This window comes from Rhagoletis pomonella, unplaced genomic scaffold (genome assembly GCF_013731165.1).
Source record: "Rhagoletis pomonella isolate Grant_MI unplaced genomic scaffold, Rhpom_1.0 Rhpom_scaffold_00011, whole genome shotgun sequence".
Lineage (NCBI taxonomy): Eukaryota > Metazoa > Arthropoda > Insecta > Diptera > Tephritidae > Rhagoletis > Rhagoletis pomonella.
Genome location: NW_023458565.1, coordinates 17,363,589 through 17,386,289, shown reverse-complemented (window position 1 = coordinate 17,386,289; position 22,701 = coordinate 17,363,589). Strand labels below are relative to the sequence as shown.

The 22,701-nt window shown below is 36.3% G+C and overlaps 2 protein-coding genes across 2 annotated transcripts in view; both read right to left on the bottom strand.

The window, feature by feature from the left end:
* Nucleotides 1–7,737, bottom strand: part of LOC118747195 (phenoloxidase-activating enzyme-like) — an 8,870-nt gene extending 1,133 nt beyond the window's left edge. Inside the window, exons 1-5 of the mRNA XM_036481184.1 lie at nucleotides 7,101–7,737; nucleotides 5,358–5,527; nucleotides 2,466–2,889; nucleotides 2,098–2,391; nucleotides 1,163–1,371 (exon numbers count right to left, since the gene is read on the bottom strand). Coding sequence (XP_036337077.1) covers nucleotides 1,163–1,371; nucleotides 2,098–2,391; nucleotides 2,466–2,889; nucleotides 5,358–5,527; nucleotides 7,101–7,737 — 1,734 coding nt within the window. The remainder of the gene's footprint in view (nucleotides 1–1,162; nucleotides 1,372–2,097; nucleotides 2,392–2,465; nucleotides 2,890–5,357; nucleotides 5,528–7,100) is intronic.
* A 12,404-nt stretch (nucleotides 7,738–20,141) lies between these two features.
* On the bottom strand, nucleotides 20,142–20,907 carry LOC118747038 (adipokinetic hormone-like). The gene is made up of 3 exons (XM_036481031.1): nucleotides 20,802–20,907; nucleotides 20,580–20,729; nucleotides 20,142–20,451 (listed from the first exon to the last, which is right to left on the bottom strand). The coding sequence occupies exons 1-3, from the start codon at nucleotides 20,868–20,870 to the stop codon at nucleotides 20,410–20,412; spliced, it is 261 nt and encodes an 86-aa protein (XP_036336924.1). The 5' UTR covers nucleotides 20,871–20,907; the 3' UTR covers nucleotides 20,142–20,409.
* Nucleotides 20,908–22,701: the final 1,794 nt, after the last annotated feature.

Below are 22,701 nucleotides of genomic sequence, written 5' to 3'. Positions count from 1 at the left end.
AAAAAAAAACATTTTGTTGGATCATTTCTGGTACACCTAAGTAACATGCTTTTCTGCTCATATTTCCAAATTCTGAGATAGGGCATTCTTGGCCGGCTGCCGAGATAGGTCGATCTTACACTCAGCCGTCGAAATACAGGGATAGGCACTCGAAGTGCTACCAATTAAAAATGCTATGTATAATTTTGTCTATTTTTTTTTTAACATCGTTCATCATAAAAACAGCTCAAATTAAAAAAAAAAAAACAAGTATTTTGTAAGCAAAAAACAAAACCGACTTCAATTCTCATATAAAAATTTAAAATTATCGTTAATCTCTTCATGACCCAATGATTGTATTTAAACAAAATTAGAATGGGACCAACAGTGAGGTAACACAGTTAAAAAAAATAATTATAGAAATCGGTTAATGTGGTCCAAAGTTACCAAAAAAAAATATTCCAACGAATTGATAACCTTCTCCTTTTTGTGAAGTCGGTTAAAAGGTGTATTACTGTTCGATGTAATCACCTTTGTAACCTTGAGCATGAAAACAATTCGGTAGAAATCATTGGCTGTTTCAATAAGACTCAGAATTATCGCGTAAAGTTCGCGAAATCCAGCGTTTTTTTTCAGAAAAAAACTTCCCACCTTCATTTCTTTGCAACAATGGCCACCATATTCACCGGACTTAAAAAATCATTCTTGAGGCAAAAGCATCAACTAACAAATACTTATGAGAGAGTCAACACCCTGAAGATTGCTCTTTCTGCCGCTACTGGGACAAAATACCACCACACCACATTTGTGCAGCCTGCGAAAGATTCCCGAACAGACTCGATGCTATTATCCGCGCTAATGGTGGCTACTTCGAACCGTAATACACTTTTATTAAAATTTTAAAAGTTTTTCATGATGAAATTACGTTTTTTAGAAAAGTATACAAAACTGTACCATTTTTAATTTGTAACATTGCGATCGCCCACCCCTGTACATATATATGTATTAGACATAATACATCCTATAGGATAAAAATACATTCCTTTAGTGCAAGAAAAACTCTGATCGAACGCCTTTTCCTGCACGAGACTACTCTCTAGTGCGTTCAGCGAACTGTCCTATTATATTTATAGCGTAAAAGAAGAGTAAATGCATTTATATAGCATCTATTTGTTAAACTCACCCTATCAGTAAATGCAATATGTTGAAACACAGAACTATAGGACTGTTCACAAGACTGCTGGTTCACAATGGGCACTTGAACGTCACGCAAAACATTTGAACTTGGACCCTGAAACTTAACTGCACCCCAGCCAGCAACAAATGGGTTCATCCCCACAAAATTCTGTTCGAAGCGTTCTCCATCAGGCAAGCAAATTGGGCCAATATATGCTGTGAAAATAAATAAAAGATTGGTAAATGTTTTATATTTTTATCTTACTATGGAACGCAGCTATGTTTATTAGGTTGACACACTAAAAGAAAAAAAATGGTTGTTTATCCAAGCGAATCATAAACTTCGATGTGCTTTTAATAGCACGCACCAAAAAAGTTTTATCAAAATTTTGTGTAATTCCAGCGTTGGGCCTCTTGGAAATATGTAACTCTAAAAATCGGGTTTTCCTACATAAAAGTTTTATCTGAAACCCTCTTTTAAAGTGAAATATCTTTTTCGATAGACCAATATACATAAGTAAGTAATCTGTTGCGAACTTTTTAACGCACTTTTCATTCAAATTTCAAAACTTTACGCACGTTAATTCCGTGCACAAGGTACCATAGGAACCTTATTTCCTTCCATCCTCAGTTTTGTCTTTTTCTTAAAACAATTTAGCTTAGCTCGTGGTTAATCGTGATCTGGTCACTGTTGGCGTCATTTCTTAAATTAAATTGTTGGCTTTATAAGTTTTCTACAATAAATTTTTTACACTAAAATCTATGGAAGAACAAATTTCATATTAAGAAGTCCCTTACACATACTTGGTATCCGAGCGTTTTTCTGGCAATGCAGCTGAAACTTCTCAGATTTTGAAATTCGCTTGGAAAAGATTAACCGATTTTCTATATCTATCTATAGGGCGTGAGACAGTCTAACGTGTAAGTGAAGTATTTTCTTACCTGTAATTGGCGCTGCTGTGCGCAACTTAACCAATCCTATATCATTAACGACATAACGCTCATTATATTGCTCATGCACTATTTTACGTTCAACGGATATATTTATGGCACCCTCTTCGTTAACATTGCCAAGGTCATGTGCGCCCAGGCGTACTGTGCTCAGCAAAGCATTGATGCAATGTCCAGAGGTTAAAACGTAGCGACTTGAGATTAAGCTACCACCACAAAGGAACTTCAAAGCATCCGGTTTATATTCGTCGCGATAGCCCAAAGCGACGAGCCATGGATAGGCGCCTGAAATGGATGATAAATGTCACAAGAATCATATTTCAACTTCACTTTTTAAAATCAATTTTTTTTCTTTTTACCTCGACTAGCTTCTGAACCACCAACAACTTTATTTGTATAAGCTGAAGTCAATCCGCAACTTTGCTGCCCTCTCAACGATGGCAAGCGCGTGGGTATATTTACAACTGTGGCATTGACGTTGTTTGGAATTGAAGGTGGCAATAGCACCTCTGGCCGGTTGGATTTGGTTGGCAAGATGCCAGTGCCTATTGTACTGCTGGGTACTGGCTGCACACTCGTTGGAGGTATTAGCGCTGGGGTTACTAATTGTGATGGCGTCCTCGTTGGATTAATTTGTGGCGATGTTTGTATGCTGGCATTCGAATTGAGCGATGAAAATTTAAATGTCAATGTATTTGGTCCACTCTGTTGTTGTGTAGCGACGGGATTGAAAGGGATAGATTTTGCTGGGCTTTGTAGATTGCGGGTGAGGGCACAACAGACCTGAATTTGTAGAATTGAAGGTTTTCAAGCTTAAACCGTTTTGTCATTTGAGAGGATTTAAAAAAAAAAAAATTTACGAAACTATTTTTATTCAAAAAAAACTCCATTTTTGGAGGTATTTTGAAATTTGTCCAGCTCACTTAAATCTTAATATTTTTTCGAAATATTTTGGTGGACTTCTTAAAATATAATAGATTTTATAATTCCAATGGAAAATTAGTACCGATTTTTTTTTTTTTGTATGGGGAGTGATGCAGTCTAATGTACCATACATATATTTCCGTAATTAACAAATTAATAAAACTATAAACCAAAATAAAATGTCTATTTAAAATTACCACATGCAACATTTTTTTCGAACTTAACTTTGAAAATAACAGAGACAGTGGAACCGTGCTGGAGGAAAAACTCGCTTCGAGGGGGCGATGGATGAGGCAGTGTTTGGCCGGCTTACCAGGCTACTCAAAATAGAGGTGGTGGTAAACTGAAAGATGTTCTAGAACACGACCGAAAGAGGTTCCGGTGAGGGAAAGCCGATCTTGGAGATTGGGTTGAAATTATTGCGCGGCTGTCTCAACTGGTCCTGGTCGGTGCCTTGGCAGACCAGGTAGATAACTCCTCTGCTCCTCTTTGAGTCTCAAGTCCACTCCTAGCCGGTGAGATCACCCGGCCGAGAGCTCGAATTTGGTGCCCCTTCAATCCACTATCTCCAGTCATAGATATCCATGTTGGTGGTAATTCGCCCAATTGTTGCATACTGCCCGCTAGTTCAGTAGTAAACTGTTGAGACAAAGTAACCATGCAATTCTGGAGAGGGTGGATATAAAGATCAGCCGGAATTGCGGCAACTGGGATGAGCAGATCATGCCAAACGAAAGCCTTAAATTGCATCTGTCCTAAGCCATCGATTATCGATATTTTGATAAAGGAGAGTGCTTACCGGACTGCTCGTGTTTAAGGGAACTGCGTGTATGGTAAGAGCGGATATACGAAAATGGGGATATTCTATATTCTTTCAGTGATATATGGTCTTATTCAATAATAATAATAATAATAGATTGGCGCTTACACATATGTTAGTGTTTGGCCGAGCTTCTCCTCCAACTTGTGGCGTGCGCCTTGATATTGTCACACAAAGCGGTGGGACCTACAGTTTTACGCCGACTCCGAACGGCGATTGTATTTTTGTGAGAAGCTGTTTTTCATGGCAGAAATACACTCGGAGGTTTGCCATTGCCTGCCGAGGGACGACCGCTGTTCAGAAAAAACCTTTTTCTAAATTTTTTGCGATGTTGCTTGGACCAGGGCTTGAACCCAGGTGCTGGTGAGTGAAAGCGCGCACTGCTTACCACTACACCACTGCTTACCAAACACCAAATACATACATTCTACTGTGTTTCAATTTTGAAACAGTGTTTGTTGCTTTTACTGAACGCCTCGCAGATTCTATCAGGGCAATTCTGACAACTGAAAAACCAACTCACCCCTCTCCATCGAAAGACAAAAGTCTTTCGTAAGATAATTATCAGTTTGGGCAGCTATTTTAAAAGCTCTTTTCTGTCTTACGAAAGGGTAATTAAAAGATCTGCTGGCGAAGAGGTCTTAGCGTTATTCTGTATGTCTTTTAGGAATGAGTTTTCTAAAAATTCAATTTGAACAATAAAACCTAAAAAATAAGAGGCAGTCAAATTATAAATATGAAACTAAAAAAGAAAAAATAAGTCTACAAATTTTCTAAAAAAATATATGAAAAAACAAGAAAATCTATTTTTAAAACAAGAAATCTAAAAATTAAATTGAAAAAATTAAATTAACTAAAAGACAAGAATAAATAAAATACGAATCTAAATATTTAATGAAGTAAAAAAAATATTTTTCTTTTTAAAACAATAAAATTAAAAAAAAATAATAATTAAAAAAAAAAATTATAAAAAGAAAAAATATGCCCTGTATATTTTACGGATATCTCAAAAATTATTGTGCAGACTGATCCCCACTCGAAGGGTCTGTTCGATCAAAAAGTATTTTACGGGCTGAAGGTTTTGCTAAATATCACACGCTGGGTACCAGACCATCCCGCGTTTCTCAGCAATAGCAAAATATGGCTAGCCGTAAGTGGAAAGACTTACAATCCTGCAGGAGATGCAGAAGCATATTAATTCAACGATATAACACTCTTACGACCAGTTTCACGATAGCAATTTAAAATGAAAACTTATCTTGATGGTGAAAGCGTCAGTCAGTACATTACTCAAGAATAAATGTCTAAGCCCAATTTCCTCAGTGTAGGTATTCGATAAAATAATGTGCAATCTTTTTATGGAAATCGGAGCCCACAAACAAAATTTTGCCACGTTTCTATTTATTCGCCAATTCCATTAAGAAAGAAAAGTGGAAACAGCATTGCTTTCAAAAAATCCAATTCTTATAAATAACTATGCACCATTTAGGCAACAGTAAGTACTCACCATAAAAGTGTATCCATCAAAGCCGCACACGGAACCGCTAATGAAATTCTGAAAATCGTTGAAATACGACGAAGTTCTCATAGCATCATAATAATCCTGCATTAACTGCGGACATAAATTTATTTGTACACAATTGCCAGGTTGAAAACTTGAATCGACGCAATTTTGTGCTGAGGGAAAGTGTGGCAAAATTTCAAAAAAAAAAATTAATAAATAGAAAAAAACGAAAAAATAAAAACAAAATTGGGTCAGTTAAAAATTCGTTAAAAAAACGCATACATAAATATTACACAAACACAAAGACATAATAACAACAAAAAAAAGCATTTAATGCATTTTACTACTACCATTTACATAGTAAAAAACGAAGCGTAACTAATTGTACAAATGTATTTTTATGGCATAGACAGCAGCATAGTCCAATTAACGCTTAGAATATGGAAGTATAGATAATGGGTATTACCTATTCGAAAACCATTATGTAGTTATGTATGTACATTAGACCGTGCCAGCAAAAAAGTCCGCCGAGTCTAAGGTATTTTTGCAAGACAATTTGAAATTTTTTTTTTACCCTTATTCGGGATGTCGCCATTTTACATTTTGCGTCTAATCTTCGGCATTTATCTTAAAGTATGATGCATCGATACTCTTGTATCGTCATTGACCTCAAGTTCTTATAATCCCAACGTACCACCCTAATTTCAGTAAATTAAAGTTCACCAAAAATCATTAAACTTTTGCTAGGGAAAGTATTTCGATTCGAAGGCAATTTCGATTTTTTTTTTTGCCGTACGTAGCGGTCGCCTTCGCACATTTTTCGTCATATCTTTGGAATTTACGGTCGGATTCAAAGGAGAAAATTTCGAAAAAAAAAACTTTTCGCCGAATGTAGTGGTCGTCTTCCTACATTTTTCGCCAAATCTTCGACATTTGCAGTCGTACCATAAAGTCGTTTTTTTTCCTTTTTTTTAAATTTCATTTACCTCACTTCTTATAATCATAGCGTACTACCCTAATGTCAGTAAATTAAAGTTCGCCAAAAATCATTAAACTTTTACTAAGGAAGCATTTAAATTTTTTTTTGTCCAACGTTGGAGTCCACTTTTACATTTTTCACCATATCTTCGGCATCTACAGTCGGACGCCAAAGGAGATCGTTCCGATTTTTTTTTTGCCGAACGTAGGCTTATTTTTTTTTTTAATTTTTAATTACATCTTCGCCATTTACAGTCGGATCTTAAAGTCCAATTTTGTATACCAATGCTCATTGAACTCAAGTACCCCAATCTAGTACTTGCCCACCAAATCTCAGTTCTTGTCACACCAATGTTTCGCCTTAATGTCAGTAAAAGAAGTCACCAAGTCACTTTGGAAGTATTTCGATTATTCCAGTAGAACTATTTTAAAAAATCCCAAAAAATTTAAAATTGCTTTGCAAAATTACAAATTTCTCGCAACAAAAATTTTTAAACCAGACAAAATCCTGCTCCAAGTTTTTGGGACGCCCCTTAATATAAAAATGCCATTTTTTTATATCCAAAATGTGCGCTCTTTTATTTGTTTAAAAATTTTGTGCTTTGAATTTTTACTGGTTCACAGAGATTTCAAAATAAATAGATATATGTATGTATATCCATGATTCCCTTATTACTCCATTCAGTTGCTACAGTACTAATTTATTAATGCGCATAAACTTCAATTCATATATTCACTTTCGTCGCCTCCTCCGTCGTCTGAGCGAACTGAAAACCATCACTTCAGAGCCAACAGGTCCTGGCGACTGCGCGCCATTTTGCACACCAAACGGTAAATTGAAAAATGAATTTGTCATTGAAGATCCACTAGCTTGTGGTTGTAAGCTTTGCGCGCCGCCATTCGATTGTGTATTAATTGGCGCAAATGTGAGACGATCAGTCAATTGTCCTGCACTTTGGAGTTGCGTCTGTGATGCCTGACCGAATCTAGTCAGCAGTGCCGCTGCGGTAGTTCCACTAGTGCCACCCGCCAGTCCACTTAGCCTTGGATCGATACAGGGGCAATAGGCTATTGGTGGCACGCCACCATTCAAGCACGCCAATGGTTGTGCCGGACACGGCTGCTGGGTGGTCACGGTTGGCGGTGTAGGCGAAAACGTCGGAATCGTCGGAAACGTCGGAAACGTCGGAATCGTTGTTGCGGCTGTCGTCGTCGTGATTGTGGTGGACGTAGTGGTGGATGTTGTTGTGGAAGCTGTGGAAGGCGATGTCAATATAGTACCCGGCGCAAGTGTGATAAAGGGAAAATAACCTATAAAATATGGACAAATTCCTTTTATACCAGCCAGATAGTTTAAAAATGGCCAGAAGTAAAGCTTGTAACATAGATCGCTGCTCCAAATCATGCTGATATAATCCAATTTAAACTTTGCGTCCCAAATAAAGTACGGTGGGTAGTATACAAAAAAACTGTATGTAGGTATCTCATTTGAAAGTTGCTTAAAATATGTGCGTCGTACCTACGCACCGCGTTACGACTAGACGCATCGACGTGTTGCAACAAACTGTGGTAACCAAATTTGTCAACTGCCCTACAATGCAGGAGATGGCATGGTTATACGATTGGTTGGTTGGTTGGTTGGCTGGCTTGTTGAGCGACATGGTGTGCAGTAATTTCCTGCTTCATATACTCCAAAAACTATTCTAAATATTAACACATTAGATTTGCATTGTTTTGATTAGAATTGAGGTGAGTTGAACGCATCGTCACTAACACCGATTAATTTCAATTATACATACATATGTACATGCAAACATATTTAATTGCAGACCACTTACTACATACCATACAGGGTCGTGAGCAATTTGATATAAATATATTAATCACTTTGGAGGCCTAAAAAGTGCTAAATTGATGGTCATCTATAATCTATATAGAAGTATAATTCTGCTTATTAAAATCTAAATCAACGCAATGACATTGATTCTACAGCTCAAATAGTTCAGGGTCGGTCTAGGAATGAAAGTATATAAAATTTCATCCTAGCCCTTACAAAATATTTCGTATATTTTTGATCTAGTAGGAGCCGAAACAGGACATAGGTCTTTCGTAAAATAATTGGCAAATCTGGCAACTATCTTCTATCTATCTAAATTAAAAAACAAAAATAGATATAAAATCCGTTTCAATAATTAAAAGAAATATTTTCTTTTCTAAAAAAAAAAATAAAAGAAAGTGAAATAAAAAAAAACTTTTTAAAACAATAAAACCTGAAAATTTAATTAAAATAAATTTCTAAAAATTACGTAAATGAAATTAAAAAACATATCTTTTTTAAAAAATACAAAATCTGAAAATAAAAAGAAAATTGCATTCAAAAAATAAATTGTAGTTGGGTTAACACATGAAAAAAGTATAAATAGAAACAACAGTTTATAAGGCGAACTGAGCACAGTGTGCAGACCACTGGCTGAGGCAGCTGGGGTTGTTGGATCCCATCCCAGTGAAGAAGTCTGATGGGGAGATGTGGTGATCTCCGAGATTGCAGCTAATGGGTGATTTTTTAAGAGCTTGATACCTTTTTTTTTAAAAAAAACGCATAAAATTTGCAAAATCTCATCGGTTCTTTATTTCAAACGTTAGATTGGTCCATGACATTTACTTTTTGAAGATAATTTCATTTAAATGTTGACCGCGGCTGCGTCTTAGGTGGTCCATTCGGAAAGTCCAATTTTGGGCAACTTTTTCGAGCATTTCGGCCGGAATAGCCCGAATTTCTTCGGAAATGTTGTCTTCCAAAGCTGGAATAGTTGCTGGCTTATTTCTGTAGACTTTAGACTTGACGTAGCCCCACAAAAAATAGTCTAAAGGCGTCAAATCGCATGATCTTGGTGGCCAACTTACCGGTCCATTTCTTGAGATGAATTGTTCTCCGAAGTTTTCCCTCAAAATGGCCATAGAATCGCGAGCTGTGTGGCATGTAGCGCCATCTTGTTGAAACCACATGTCAACCAAGTTCAGTTCTTCCATTTTTGGCAACAAAAAGTTTGTTAGCATCGAACGATAGCGATCGCCATTCACCGTAACGTTGCGTCCAACAGCATCTTTGAAAAAATACGGTCCAATGATTCCACCAGCGTACAAACCACACCAAACAGTGCATTTTTCGGGATGCATGGGCAGTTCTTGAACGGCTTCTGGTTGCTCTTCACTCCAAATGCGGCAATTTTGCTTATTTACGAAGCCATTCAACCAGAAATGAGCCTCATCGCTGAACAAAATTTGTCGATAAAAAAGCGGATTTTCTGCCAACTTTTCACACATTCAACACATTTCGAACCGAACACTGATTTTGGTAATAAAATTCAATGATTTGCAAGCGTTGCTCGTTAGTAAGTCTATTTATGATGAAATGTCAAAGCATACTGAGCATCTTTCTCTTTGACACCATGTCTGAAATCCCACGTGATCTGTCAAATACTAATGCATGAAAATCCTAACCTCAAAAAAATCACCCGTTATAACTTCTACCGTTTATAAATTATTGTTGTTTTTCCACAATAGTTTTCATTAAAAACGGCCTCATTAAAATTGTTCAATAAATAAAAAAAAAAACTTTATTAAAAAATAAATTAATTAAGGTCCTAAAAACTCAATGAAATGAAAAAAAAGCATTTTTCTTTATAAAATAATAAAATCTAAGCATAGAACGAAATTTAAACCTAGAAGAAAAAATGTCAATTGAAATATTAGAAAAAACTAAAATAAATTTTTAACTGGATGGAAGTAAAAAAAAATATTTTACGTTTCAAGACAATAACATCTAATAATTAAAAGAAAATTATTTTAGGAAAAAAATTTTTTTTAATATTTTTTTTTGGTTTAAACCAATAAAATATTCAAACAAAACTTAAAAAAAAAACTGTTTCTAAAGATCAAATGAAATTAAAGAATATATATTTTTTCTTTTTAGGACAAAAAAATGCAATAATTAAAAGAAAAGTAAATTAAGACAAGTAAAAACTCTATGTTCGGGTGAAGCAGAACATTTAAAAATCCGGCGCACGTATTTAATTTAGTTTTTTCACCTATCCAAAGCAGGGGTGATTTTACCCCTATTTCAAACATCTTCGATAGTATGACTTAAGACCGTTTTCTGAAATTTTTTTGCAACCTTTAAATATAAAGTAAGTTTTAAAGTTACCGGTTACTTGAGAAAACGACACTTAACGAGATAAAGTTATGTGGCTATAAGTGGGCGGTATCACGCCCAGTTTCCAAAATTACATAGTAATGTTATTTATTTTCAAGGGCGTCCTTAAATTTCGAAATATTGAAGTCTCGAACTAACTTGCCATCTCTCTTTCATTTTTCTTACGAAAGACTTTTTACCATCTTAACCAGAATGTCCCTGTAAAAGTTGCGTGTAAAAACGCTCGTAAAAGACTGTATGGTTGGACATCACTCTACTTCCTCTAAATTTTTAAAAAGACTGTGCCGTGTGATTGTCTGTCCGATTGTAACTTATGCCCACTGAGTTTTTTATTAATGCAACAGAACGAGTATTTATTAGCGCCTGTCATTAAAATTTTTACAATTTAATAGCACGTGGAAACTCGACATTAGGCTACATTTGTAGCGATTTGGAATGTTAATCCCGGTCCAAAAATTCCGAGATTCTTGGCAAATAATCCCGGGATTTTCGGGATTTGTAATTTGCACTGATGGCAATAATGGAAACTCCTTTTCTTGACCAGTATTGGATATATTTCTTTTTTTATTTAATAATTAATATTTGTTTTTTTAATGTCTAGCTCATTATACATATAACACCGCGCGATAGTAAATTTTAAACACAAATATCAATATATTCGCGAAACCATGGGCCAAATATAGTACAATTGTGTTTTTAGTTTTTCACTCTGACGTCAGTAATTCAAAAACGATTTAAGAAATTCAGATAAATGCGCTTAGAGAAGAAGTATTGGTATCAAAGTAAAGAGGAAATCCTTTAGAATTTAAACAGATTCCAATTTTTGGTGCAGAAGGACTGGTAAGTATTGAAAATGTCCTTTTAAAATTTTATGCTTGAGATTTCGCAATATTTGTTTTTGAAAAAATTATATGTTAAGGACTTATATAAACTCGATAACATTCTCGAATTTCGTCCTTCTAAATTTATAAGCTTAAAAATTAACCTATTCGTCCTTGTGAATCCAAAAATTTTAATTTCTTTTTAATTCTAAAGAAATTTCCTCTTTTGTTTGGTACCCACCTTTTTATTCTACATTGCAATGAATTTTTTTAATTTTTTTTGCAATTAATCATATCTTTGATTAAAATAAATCATGACGTCAGCGAGAAAAAAATAAAATCGCCACTTTAAATAAAAAGTAGGTTATTTATTTATAGGCATTTATTCATTACTTATTCAAACAATATAGAAGCAATTTTTTCGATATAAGTTGTAGAAAAGTAATGAATATCTAAATCGCGGAACTAATCCCGGGATCGCGGAATTGTGATAATGACATACCGAAAATCCCGGGATCGGAAAAACTGAAAAACGAACATCCCTAGTAGCGATACTATGTAATTTTTAGCGCCACTTCTAAATTTGCTACCGAATCCAGCCTAGTTTTACAAGTGGTATCGCTCACTTTTGTTATTGTTTCAAGCAATAAAAATTATTTTGATTTAAATCATAATTTCACGCATGACGGTTTATTAAAGAACAAAGTGTTTATTCGATCAAATTAAAAAATAATGAAAAAAACGCGGCTTGTGATTTTATTACTCACATACAGTTTTATTGATGGCACCGGTTATGCGTCCGGTTTATCCAATTCGTGTTTGTATAGCATTTTGTAATCGTTGTTGGAATGTGTTTGCATTGACACTTGTATGCACGAGTGGTTATCCATTTGTAAATATGTATATTAGGGTAAATCCCAAAAAAAAACATCGGTTTTACCACCGAAATTATAAAACTTATCTTATTACATTAAACGAGTAATTCTTGTATATATATATAAATATCCATAGGGTTCTCGGCTCTAATAATTTTGATGAAAACTTGTACACAGATAATGTTTCCGATTTTAAGGTTATTTGAATAGGCCGAGAAGACTCGTATAAGGTTGCCGCCTATTCGAACTTAGTTACAAATTAATTGAAATACCAACCGGGTCTCAAATGGAAGGTATTTTAAAGATCCCTAATTAAAAAATATATATTTAACAGTGTTGTCACCTCGCATATTTATTTAATTTTTTGTTTAGAAAAAAGGTAAAATATTACTATTTATTGGTACCAAGAGAAGGTTCTTAAACAATGCTTTCCCTATATACAAAATCTTATCCCTTTGGGATAATAGTGTAAGGTTGCCACTTATTTTCGATTCTACGCAATTTATCTAAAACATCGCAATATGAGTATCAAATGAAAGGTATTGTTGAAAACTTTTGTCAGAAAATATTTTCCAGCAGGGTTGCCACGCTTCTATATAATACAAATTTTTTATTTTGTTAATTTCAATTAATGTACCATTCTTTCCAGCGTATTTTGGAATAGGGTTGACACCTACATTTTGGAGTAAGAAATTTTTATTAATAGATATCGAAATCCAATTTTTTGTTTCCAAAACATTTTTTAAAGCTATCCAAATCTTGAAAACCTTATAAAAAAAATATGCACTCCGGGCAAAGCTCGGTCAACCTGGTACTTATGTCTTAAAACTTCCGCCAAAATATTTCGGTAAAATATTAAGATTTAAGTGAGCTAAACCGATTTGAAAATACATCCAAAAATCTTACTATTTTGATTCTGTTGATAAAATTTTTTAACATTTTTATGCAGACCTTTTAAGCACTTTAACTCTTCTATCATCTGAGGTGATTTTTTACAACAAAAAAATTTTAAAACTTATTTTATTTATACAACAATACTTGACTTTTTGAGGTGTTTTCGAATAGATCCAGCTCACGTGAACCCTAATATATTTTCAAATATTTTGGCGGAAGTCTTAAAACATATTACATTTTGTATTTCCGATGGAAAAACAGTACCGACTTTTTTTTTGTATTGAGAGTGATGCACCCTAATGTAGATATATGAATTGACAGTGTATTGGTATCGAACCTCAACAGGTACAGCTAAACGTTTTTTTTTTTTACCAAAAATACCCATGTAAGAACCGTAAATTGCTAGTATCCTTGTGCATTTAAAAGCCTTCCTTGAATTATTTGGGCACCCACGTTGGCCTCGGTTAAAATTTCAATTTGTTTTAGTTGGAACAAAATGCCAAGCTTAATCAGCGATAGAATAATGTTAACGCTTACACACGGTTATATAAAATTTTCCTGCAGGGTTTATATAGGCGTAATACATACGTTTTTTTATGAGGATACAATTTTTTTACATTTTTTGTTGTTTTTTAGGGTTTTGCGCAACCAATTATTTTCTTTACACAAGGTTACACATGTTTAGTTTTTTTGTCTTTTTATGCAACAGATACCTAAGTAAACGGCGATTAAGTATTATTAAGTTACATTTTACTTTAGGAAGGCGAGTACCAAAGCTAATTTTTTCAGGCGCTCGCAACGTTTCAATACTTATTTCAACAGAACGTAACCACGTAAAAGTTGGACAGCTTAAAAGAGAATGTTCATATGACTCCACCGAAACGTCGTCTCAGCAGCTGTCGCAGTGTGTGAATCCTCAGTCTCACAGTTGCGATTTTGTAAGCCCAAGGAGATCCCTTGAACGCCTCCAGTCCGACTTTAGTACTGGTTTTCGCATAGAGTTCGCTAAGCTCATACAAGGCTCATCTGTCGGTATGTAGTTAGTCAACGAGTGGGGGTAGCGAGATGAATTTGAGGGTACTTTTCTTGGTGAGCGCCTAACAAGCTGTAAGAGATGTCAGATATTTTCCTACTAAATAGTTTTGGCAGCACTGTGAGCGAGGCCAAAAGCTGAAATTTCTGCTTGACTATCAGAGTGGATATTTACCTCCCTTACTGATAATCAACAACTGATACTGATTAGCCAATATACCGGTTCCTTAATGACTTCTGCCTGAAAAATATTATAGTGATCTATGTACATAGAGGACTGATTTCGGGGTTAATAGAGAGCTCCCTGCAAAAGACCTCTCTACCAACCCTTCCGGCAAGCTTCCGCCCATCTGTGTAGAAGTTTATTGGTCCCCCTTTCCCAATTCTGCCTCCGATCAGCTCTGGATCGACCTACTTTTGATATACGCATATTGAGCATCTGAAAGGCGATCACTGTTCTAATACATAGAGTTATCAGCCTATCAGAGATGTGAGAGATTTTGGCGGCCCAGCGAATTTTGGAGCCATCCGAAATCACGACACTGCCTTTCGCAAATGGTCAAGTATATTTTCGTCTAGTACCGCAGGCTTAAAGGTCTTATCGCCCAGGCATGGCGACACTTATCCAGCGGGTCCGTCCCTCTCCTCACCGATACGAATATGCTCGATAATCCATCCCATTTTTCACTAGTGCCTACCCAGTAGAAGTTGTTTGATGGCGAAAGCCACTGGGACTACCCCTGAAACTAAGTTCTAAGAGGTATCGGTATGCAGAAGGAGGGACTGAACTCAAGTCATCAATCAAGAAGGTTCTTTTCTGGTGGGGTCTTTTCTTAATTCCAAACCATAAGCGGTAACATCACGCGTACTTAACATGGTAGTCTTCTGAGATCACCACTCTTAGCTGGGCTGCGACTCATTCGTTTCATTCGATAAACTTATGAGCCGGAATCTGGCTATTTTTCGGTTTTGTTTATTTTTAGGTAATCGAACGTCAAATCTTGGTAATCTATATACATATGGACGAGTAATAATAGCCGACTTGTCAAAATTTACGTTTTTGTGTGTAGTTTTTGTTGCAAACTCTTCAATTCGAGTTGTATTTGGTTTTCCTAACGGTGTATTATATTCGCATTTCCTTTTTAAACACGAAGACAAATACCAAAAGGAATTCGACGACTGAGACGAACGCGAATACGAAGACGGATACGTACTTGAGTAGGAAGGCGAATACGAATACAAGGACGAAAAAGAATACGAAGATGAACACGAATACGAATAAGAAAGCAACTACGAATAGAAATACGATTACGAAGATGAGTGGGGAGAAATTATGAAGATGAACACGAAGACATAGCTACATATGTCAAGACGAATTCGAATACGAAGACGAATGCTAAGACAAGCACGAATGGGAAGACTAATCTGTAGAGGAATTCGGAGAAGAGGATGAACACGAAGATTAATACTAAGACGAACCCGATGTTGAATACGAATAAGAATACGACCACGAATACGAAGAGGCATACAAAGGCGAATCCAGGTACACATGGGTGAACGCGAAGGCTAATACAAAGACAAATACGGAGTTGAATTGGAATACGAAGTCGATAAAAAGTTGTCCGGACACGAACGGTGAACCCGCTTTTATACGGATGCATTTCGAAGACGAATGCAATGTCACCGACTAAAACGAAGACAAAGATGAATGCGAAGACTTATACGAAGGCGAATATCTTATTACATTAAACGAGCAATTCTTGTATATACATATATATGTATATCCATAGGGTTCTCGGAAACGACTCTAACGGTTTTGATGAAATTTTGTACACAGATAATGTTTTGGATTTTAAGGTTATCTGAATAGGCACTATCTACAAGAATACTCGTAAAAGGTTGCCACCTGTTCGAAATTAGTTACAAATTAATTGAAACACCATAATACGGGTGTCTCAAATGGAAGGTATTTTAAAGATCGCTAATTAAAAAATATTTTTAACAGTGTTGCCACCTATTTTTAATCGCATATTTATTCAATTTTTTTCTAGACAAAAAGGTAAAATGTTACTTTACTATTCATGGGTACCAAGAGAAGGGTCTTAAATAATGCTTTCCCTATGTACAAAATGTTAAAAGGTTGCCACTTATTTTCGATTCTACACAATTTATCTAAAACATCGCAATATGGATATCAAATGAAAGGTTTTGTTGCGAACTGTGGTCAGAAACTATTTCCCATCAGGGTTGCCACGCTTCTATTTAATACAAATTTTTATTTTGTTAATTTCAATCAGCATTTTCTTATGTATACGGGGTGTTCCATACTAAACCGGACGGGGTTCACACTTCATGTGTTTGATTTGTTTCAAATTTTTATGAGATGGATAAACTTAAATAATAAATAAACATGAAATTTGAGCTTGATTAATACATTTTTAAAAACTTCACAGCACAAAAACAAAAACAAATCGATTTAATAGTTTTCAAAATATCTCGAGAACGGGGCGAGGAAAAAATTACAAAAAAATAACACAAACACACATCAAAATTATCTATAAAAAAAATTTTTTTCTTTAACAATTTTTCACAAACACATTTTTACATAAATTTTATATATGTATATCGAAATCCATTTTTTTTTTCAAAAAAATATATATGCGCTCCGGGCAAGGCCCGGTCAACCTGGTACTGTATATGAAGACAGCGACTAAAACGAAGACAAAAAGTTGCCGGCACCATAAGAAGAAACTAAAAAAGCGTCCGAATTTTGGCAGTAACTGACACTACTTCTTTGTGATCATTATTACTACATTTAGATAGTTTAACACCGTTTTGTGACAATCCCGACTGGTGTTGTATATTGCATTATAAGCTAAGGTATTTTCACTCTCTTTAGAAACTTATAATTATCGTTTCTTAATTTTTTTATCACCTATTTAAAACAACTAAGAACATTTTTTTTGTTCAACAAAAACTTTTAAACATTTTCACTTACTTTCACTAATTTGCACCAAACTGAAAAGCCAAGCAATTAACAAGGAAGTACTCCATTTTACAGTGAAACTACACACTTTCTGTAGCATTTATGAATAATATTGTAAATATAGATTTTATTAGAGAAAACGTACTGGTTTGGTCCAATCAATCAAACTGTCTTGTTGTAAGTGTTATCATCGACCGATGCAAACTGAATTTTTAAACATTTAAAAGTATGTAAATCCCCAAACAACACAGGCCACTTAAATTTGAGCTAGAAAAAAGTTAACAGCCAGATAATCAAAAAAAATGTGAATGAGTACGCATTTGATTAAGGTAATGCTCGTATAATTTGTAATAACTGAATATGAACACATGTAGACATGCATTTCATACATACATACATATGTATGTACATATTTTGTGTAGCATTGTTTATGGAACGATTGGAAGTAACTATAAAAAAACCAAAAAAGGTAGAGGCAATCATACAATTCTAAATAAAAAACAGTTCAAACCGAAGGCTAAAATGCGACGATACTTAATAGAATTTGAAGTTCACAAAATTATATACAACATATATATGTATGTATGTATGTATGCATGTATGTCCTTTTTGTTTGGCGGTTAAAACCCACAATCATTTTTTTGTTTTTAACTTTTTTCAACCCTTAAACTAGCGAGATCAATGACCAGCTGAGGCAACTGTGTCTCATTCTCTCACCATTTCTCCAAGGCCGGCTTCAAGTTGTTAGAAGTCGCATCTAGAAGCACCGCAAACAGATCGTTGTAGCCAAGCCGGGGAAAGCGGAATTGGAGATTAGCATAATCTAAGCTACTTTACCTCGGTAGCGAAAACCAAGCCAACACTACTTAGAGTGTGCTGCGAAAGCGTAATTTCAGTCTTAGCGAGACTTACATTGAGTCTACATGTCTCTTCATCGATAAAGGTACCCAGCGGCAGATTAAATTAGGTTAGGAGGGTGCCACGTGAGGATCTCGCCGAGACATTACATATACTATTTGCAGGCAATCCATATGAACTTGTCGACTACCCGCCAGAAGAACTTTAAATGCTTAGGGTTTATCCCAGCGCTGGATGTGCCGACCTTATGCGTATCTGTCCAGGAGCAGTCCACAGGCTGCTACTAAAACTTCCATGCCCTCCCCGATTCAAAAAATGTTGACGAAAATCCTTTTGATTACAAACGGCCTCAAGTTCAATAAAAATTGTTGAATATAATTGTTATAAGGCCATAAAATAACAAATACAAAGAAAATTCTTAACTAAAACCCCCGCGAGGGTTCCGACTGGAAATGGGTACTACAGGGTGAGCCTGTGCGATGCCAGAACGGTATCCGACTAAGATCAGTAGTCAGTGCTGTGTGTCAGGACAAACAAGGAAGAGGAAAAGAAGGAAGGAAGTCGCGCGCTAGAGAGAAAAGCGATAAACGACTCCGACAGTGACGAGAGCTGCGTGCTTTCCATGAGTCCTGCCAGAGAAAGGAAGCTTTTAGCAAACGCTAGCAAAAACGCGGAAACAACGAAATAAAGAGTGAAGGAAGGCTCTATCGGAAAACGAGAGGCCGGCTATCAAATGGCCGAAAAACTCCGCATACAGCGATAAACCGGTACACAGTACCGAAAGGCAGAACAAAAGTGGCCACGATGAACCTTCGACTTCGAATGCGGAAATGTAAAGGATCACCGGCTAAGCTGAGAAAGCCGAATGTAAAGATGTGATCCCAGATCCCGTAAGACTAACAGAGATAGCTATGGAGAGATGACCACCAAAAGGTGGAAATCTATAGAGATATGAGGTTAGTAAGAGAGGGATAAGACACTCCTCGACCAATTTCGAGCGTACCAAGAGCGATTCTGGGGCCTTGATTTCTGTCGGGCTATAGAAAATAGGTATTTACCCTTCTTACCGGTATTACTACGCACCAGTAGCCTAAAGATGAGATCTACGGAGAGTTCCTGAAAAAATACACCATCTCCAACTCTGCCGTCAAACTTCGACCCACCGGTGGAAAAGTAAATTGGACCTCTATTACAGAGGCTAGCATGCTACCATTCACCCTTAGACGGATGTGCGAAGAAAAAAACCCTTCGGAGCCAGCCTCGGCACCATCGACAAGTTTTTCTTTTCAGGTATGAAATCAAGGTTTGCAAGTTGAAGGAGAAACCAGTGCTTCTTAACCTGGTGTAGGGCGGACTGCGGCATCAGAAGCATCGTTACTAATTCTAGCGGGGAGCATGTGGAAAATAAGCCTAAATAAGTTCTTCTCGACGCCTTCGGTAGCACAGTATTAAAAGCACCCTCAAAGAAGTTACCAAGTACGAAGTCTTTGTTCTTAAAATACTCCTATATAACTTTAACAATTGTATGCAAGGCAGTTTTCCGGCCGATGAATCCTTTTTCTTGTATGCAGGTCAATTATTCCCTAAAGAGTCTTCAATAGCAAGGAAAAGAGTCTGATTGATCTGAAATCCTTTGGAGATATGTACTTAGATGTGAGTTCTTTCTGCCTTGAGAATAAACTATACCCTTGCAATTCTTCAAGTCATCCGCACTATCGAGTTCGCGTGGTTTAGAAGTAAACCAACCTACAGAGTGGATATTAACATCTTTGCTACATTTACCCTTTTTTGCAACAAAGGAGGCTTCGTATAGGTTGCTCTCCAGTGTGACACCTTTTAGGGAGGGACTTAGCAATACCTCTCGCTATTGGTGGGAGTTCTATCATCGATGACCCTTACGGAGACGGAATCAGCGCTACACCTGCTGCTCTGGTGACTTGCCTTTGTGATCCTAAGGTTCAAGCTACTTGGGACGCACTTTTTCCACACGATCGATGAGCTTTCGGGAATGGATCTCAGTCACTTGAGAAACTTCGTTGTGAACACAGTTTGAGTGAAAATGTTTGCCATGTCTTAGCTGAAAAATAGGCTTTTTGTATGCTAAGGAATTCGAAAGAAAAAGCTTACTCATAAATTTCTATTGACATGCATACATGAATATTTTATTGATAGTACTGATTTTTAATCTCTTCAGAAGTATACATTTATTGATATTACTTATTTACTTATTTTTTTTTTTTTGTTAGAATTATATAGCATTTTAAACGCTTTATAAACAAAATACATCTAAAACTAATGCCGACTACCCCAAATTAACGATTAATCAAATATTCAATATGGAATATACATAGATAATTATTAAGGCGCTGACTTATGCTGTCAAACTAAAGCACAGCGCCTATTCTCGATGCTTGCAGTCAAGAAAGAGTTGCGCCTCTGCCTAAGAAATACATATACAAACAAACAAAAATGTGTTAGCAATAAATTTCACAAATTGTACATATTTCCATGCACATTTCTTTAAAAAAAAAAAAATACTTAGTTACTCATACGCCCCACCTGTCGTACCTGCACAAAGCGAAATATTTCCAACAGCATCTCATTCGAAGTCTTACAATTTCCACTAGGCTGCGCATCGAAGAAGCCAGCCGCGCCGCTACCCACACTACCACCACTGCCGCCCACTGAACGTTTACCCCAATCCGGTGAGAAGGTTAGCTGCAAAAATATTTATAACAACTCTATTACTTGACATTCCAAGCGACGTATTTCGTCAATCAATCAAAGCACCTGACAGTGGGCCACAGCCAAGACTAGCAAGCATAGAGCTGCGAAAAGTTGTGTGCGCGTTGAGAACATCTTCGGAACTGTGCAGAGTGATGCTTGGTCATCTGGGTTTTATGTCGGTTTTTATAAGAAACGACCAACATACAGCCGCCGATATCCTTCTTGCATTTAAGTGGTGATACGGGTAGTCTAGCTATTCAATTAGCCGCATACTTATTTGGCTTCCTTGGTAATAATGTACGTATGACGCAATCGAGTTCGATTAAAAATAGCAAAAAATGGGTGACTTACATAATTACATATATATATGTATGTATTCCATTCTTATTTCTGTTTTTTTTTTATGTAATCTTGCGAGGTTGTGACGTGTGTAAACTATTCTTACTAGAGGAGAGTTGCTTTAAAAAGTACTTTAAAAGGTTCGTTCTCTACAGTTGGAAAGCTATTATAGACAGCGAATTAATTTAATTTCAAGACTGATCCAATTACTATAGACTATAGACGATCTCTTAAATAGACGCATCTTAGGCTGCTCGGAGATGTGCTTGATAAGATTTTCACTAAAGAAAGATCCGAGGACTTCTACGCATCTTTATTATTTGAATTTGGAATTTGCTTAGAACACTTTTGTGACATTTTCCAGTCTTATGTACGCAAGCGACTGTCCAAAAGCAACAACTTGTAGCTCGGTCTCAACTTTCTGGTACATCTGTCGTCTGCTCGATTTCTGAAATGGAAGAAAATTCTCTCTACAATTGCAGCCTAGAAACCGATCTTAACCGCTGGCTTAAATGTCGCCCCCAGGCTGACGAATGGGTAAGCTGGCTCAAATGGTCTTACCACGTATATATGACGGTAACGATGAGGAACAGAATCGCAGACCACTAATAGGTAATGCGGAGTTGGTAGACCAGCTGAAGCCTCAGCACCGCTTTAAGGGAAGAGGTCTCTGCAGCAAGCCAATTTCTGTATTTACTTGGGTTTGGCGTGTTTCGGCTGAAGTAATATCCGGCTACCAAAATATAAGGTTCGAGTTCATATGGGACGTGAGCTCTGCCCGGAAAGTCAAGGTGAGACCTTTTAAAAAATCTTAGGAATGTGAGAACTCAACTTCACTGATCTATATGAAATGAAATAAAGGTAACATCGAATCTGCTCAAGGAAGCCCTGCTGGAATCCCCTCATGACACATGACAGCACAGTTCTTGTTCCTCTTTGATGAAACGTAATTTTCTGTGGTGGGAGATGGAACCGGATGCAAAGCACAAACTTATTAGAAAGCTTCTCAACAGCCTTTAATAGAAATGTATTTGATAGAAGGGAATCAAGATTAATTGAGGGAAGGTCTGATTGGAAGCGATTTATATACATATGTAATTTGTAATACAGAGATCATTCGTTACATTCACTGAGACAAGTACATGGCTACCACCAAGGGCTACGATAAACTTATTAGATGATTCAATGTGACTCTATGAGGCCTCTTCCTGAGGTCCCCATCTTCATAAAATTCTATCGATAGAGCCTTACTCCCAAGAAGGCAAGATGGCACATTTACTAGCAACTGTCAGACTCTAAAATACTTGCTTCAAGTTCATTTTCAATATTCTTCGTCGGAACAAGATTAGTTTACTAGTTAGAGTTCTTCTAGCACTAATTCAGAGTAGCATTCATTCCATCCATCTTCTGGTCTGTTTTGTTCGGAGGAAGGCAACCGTCAAAAGACAGCTGGACCTATACATTTCTTAGTTTGCTTACTTGGTTAGTAAGATCAAAAGGGTACTTGACTTTTTAGACCTCGTTCCACTTTTCCTAACACTCTAAGGTTTCCTTTTGTCGTTCAATAAAAATGGACCAGTATAAATAGGAATTCAACCGGATAATATAAGTTTCTTGGCTGGTC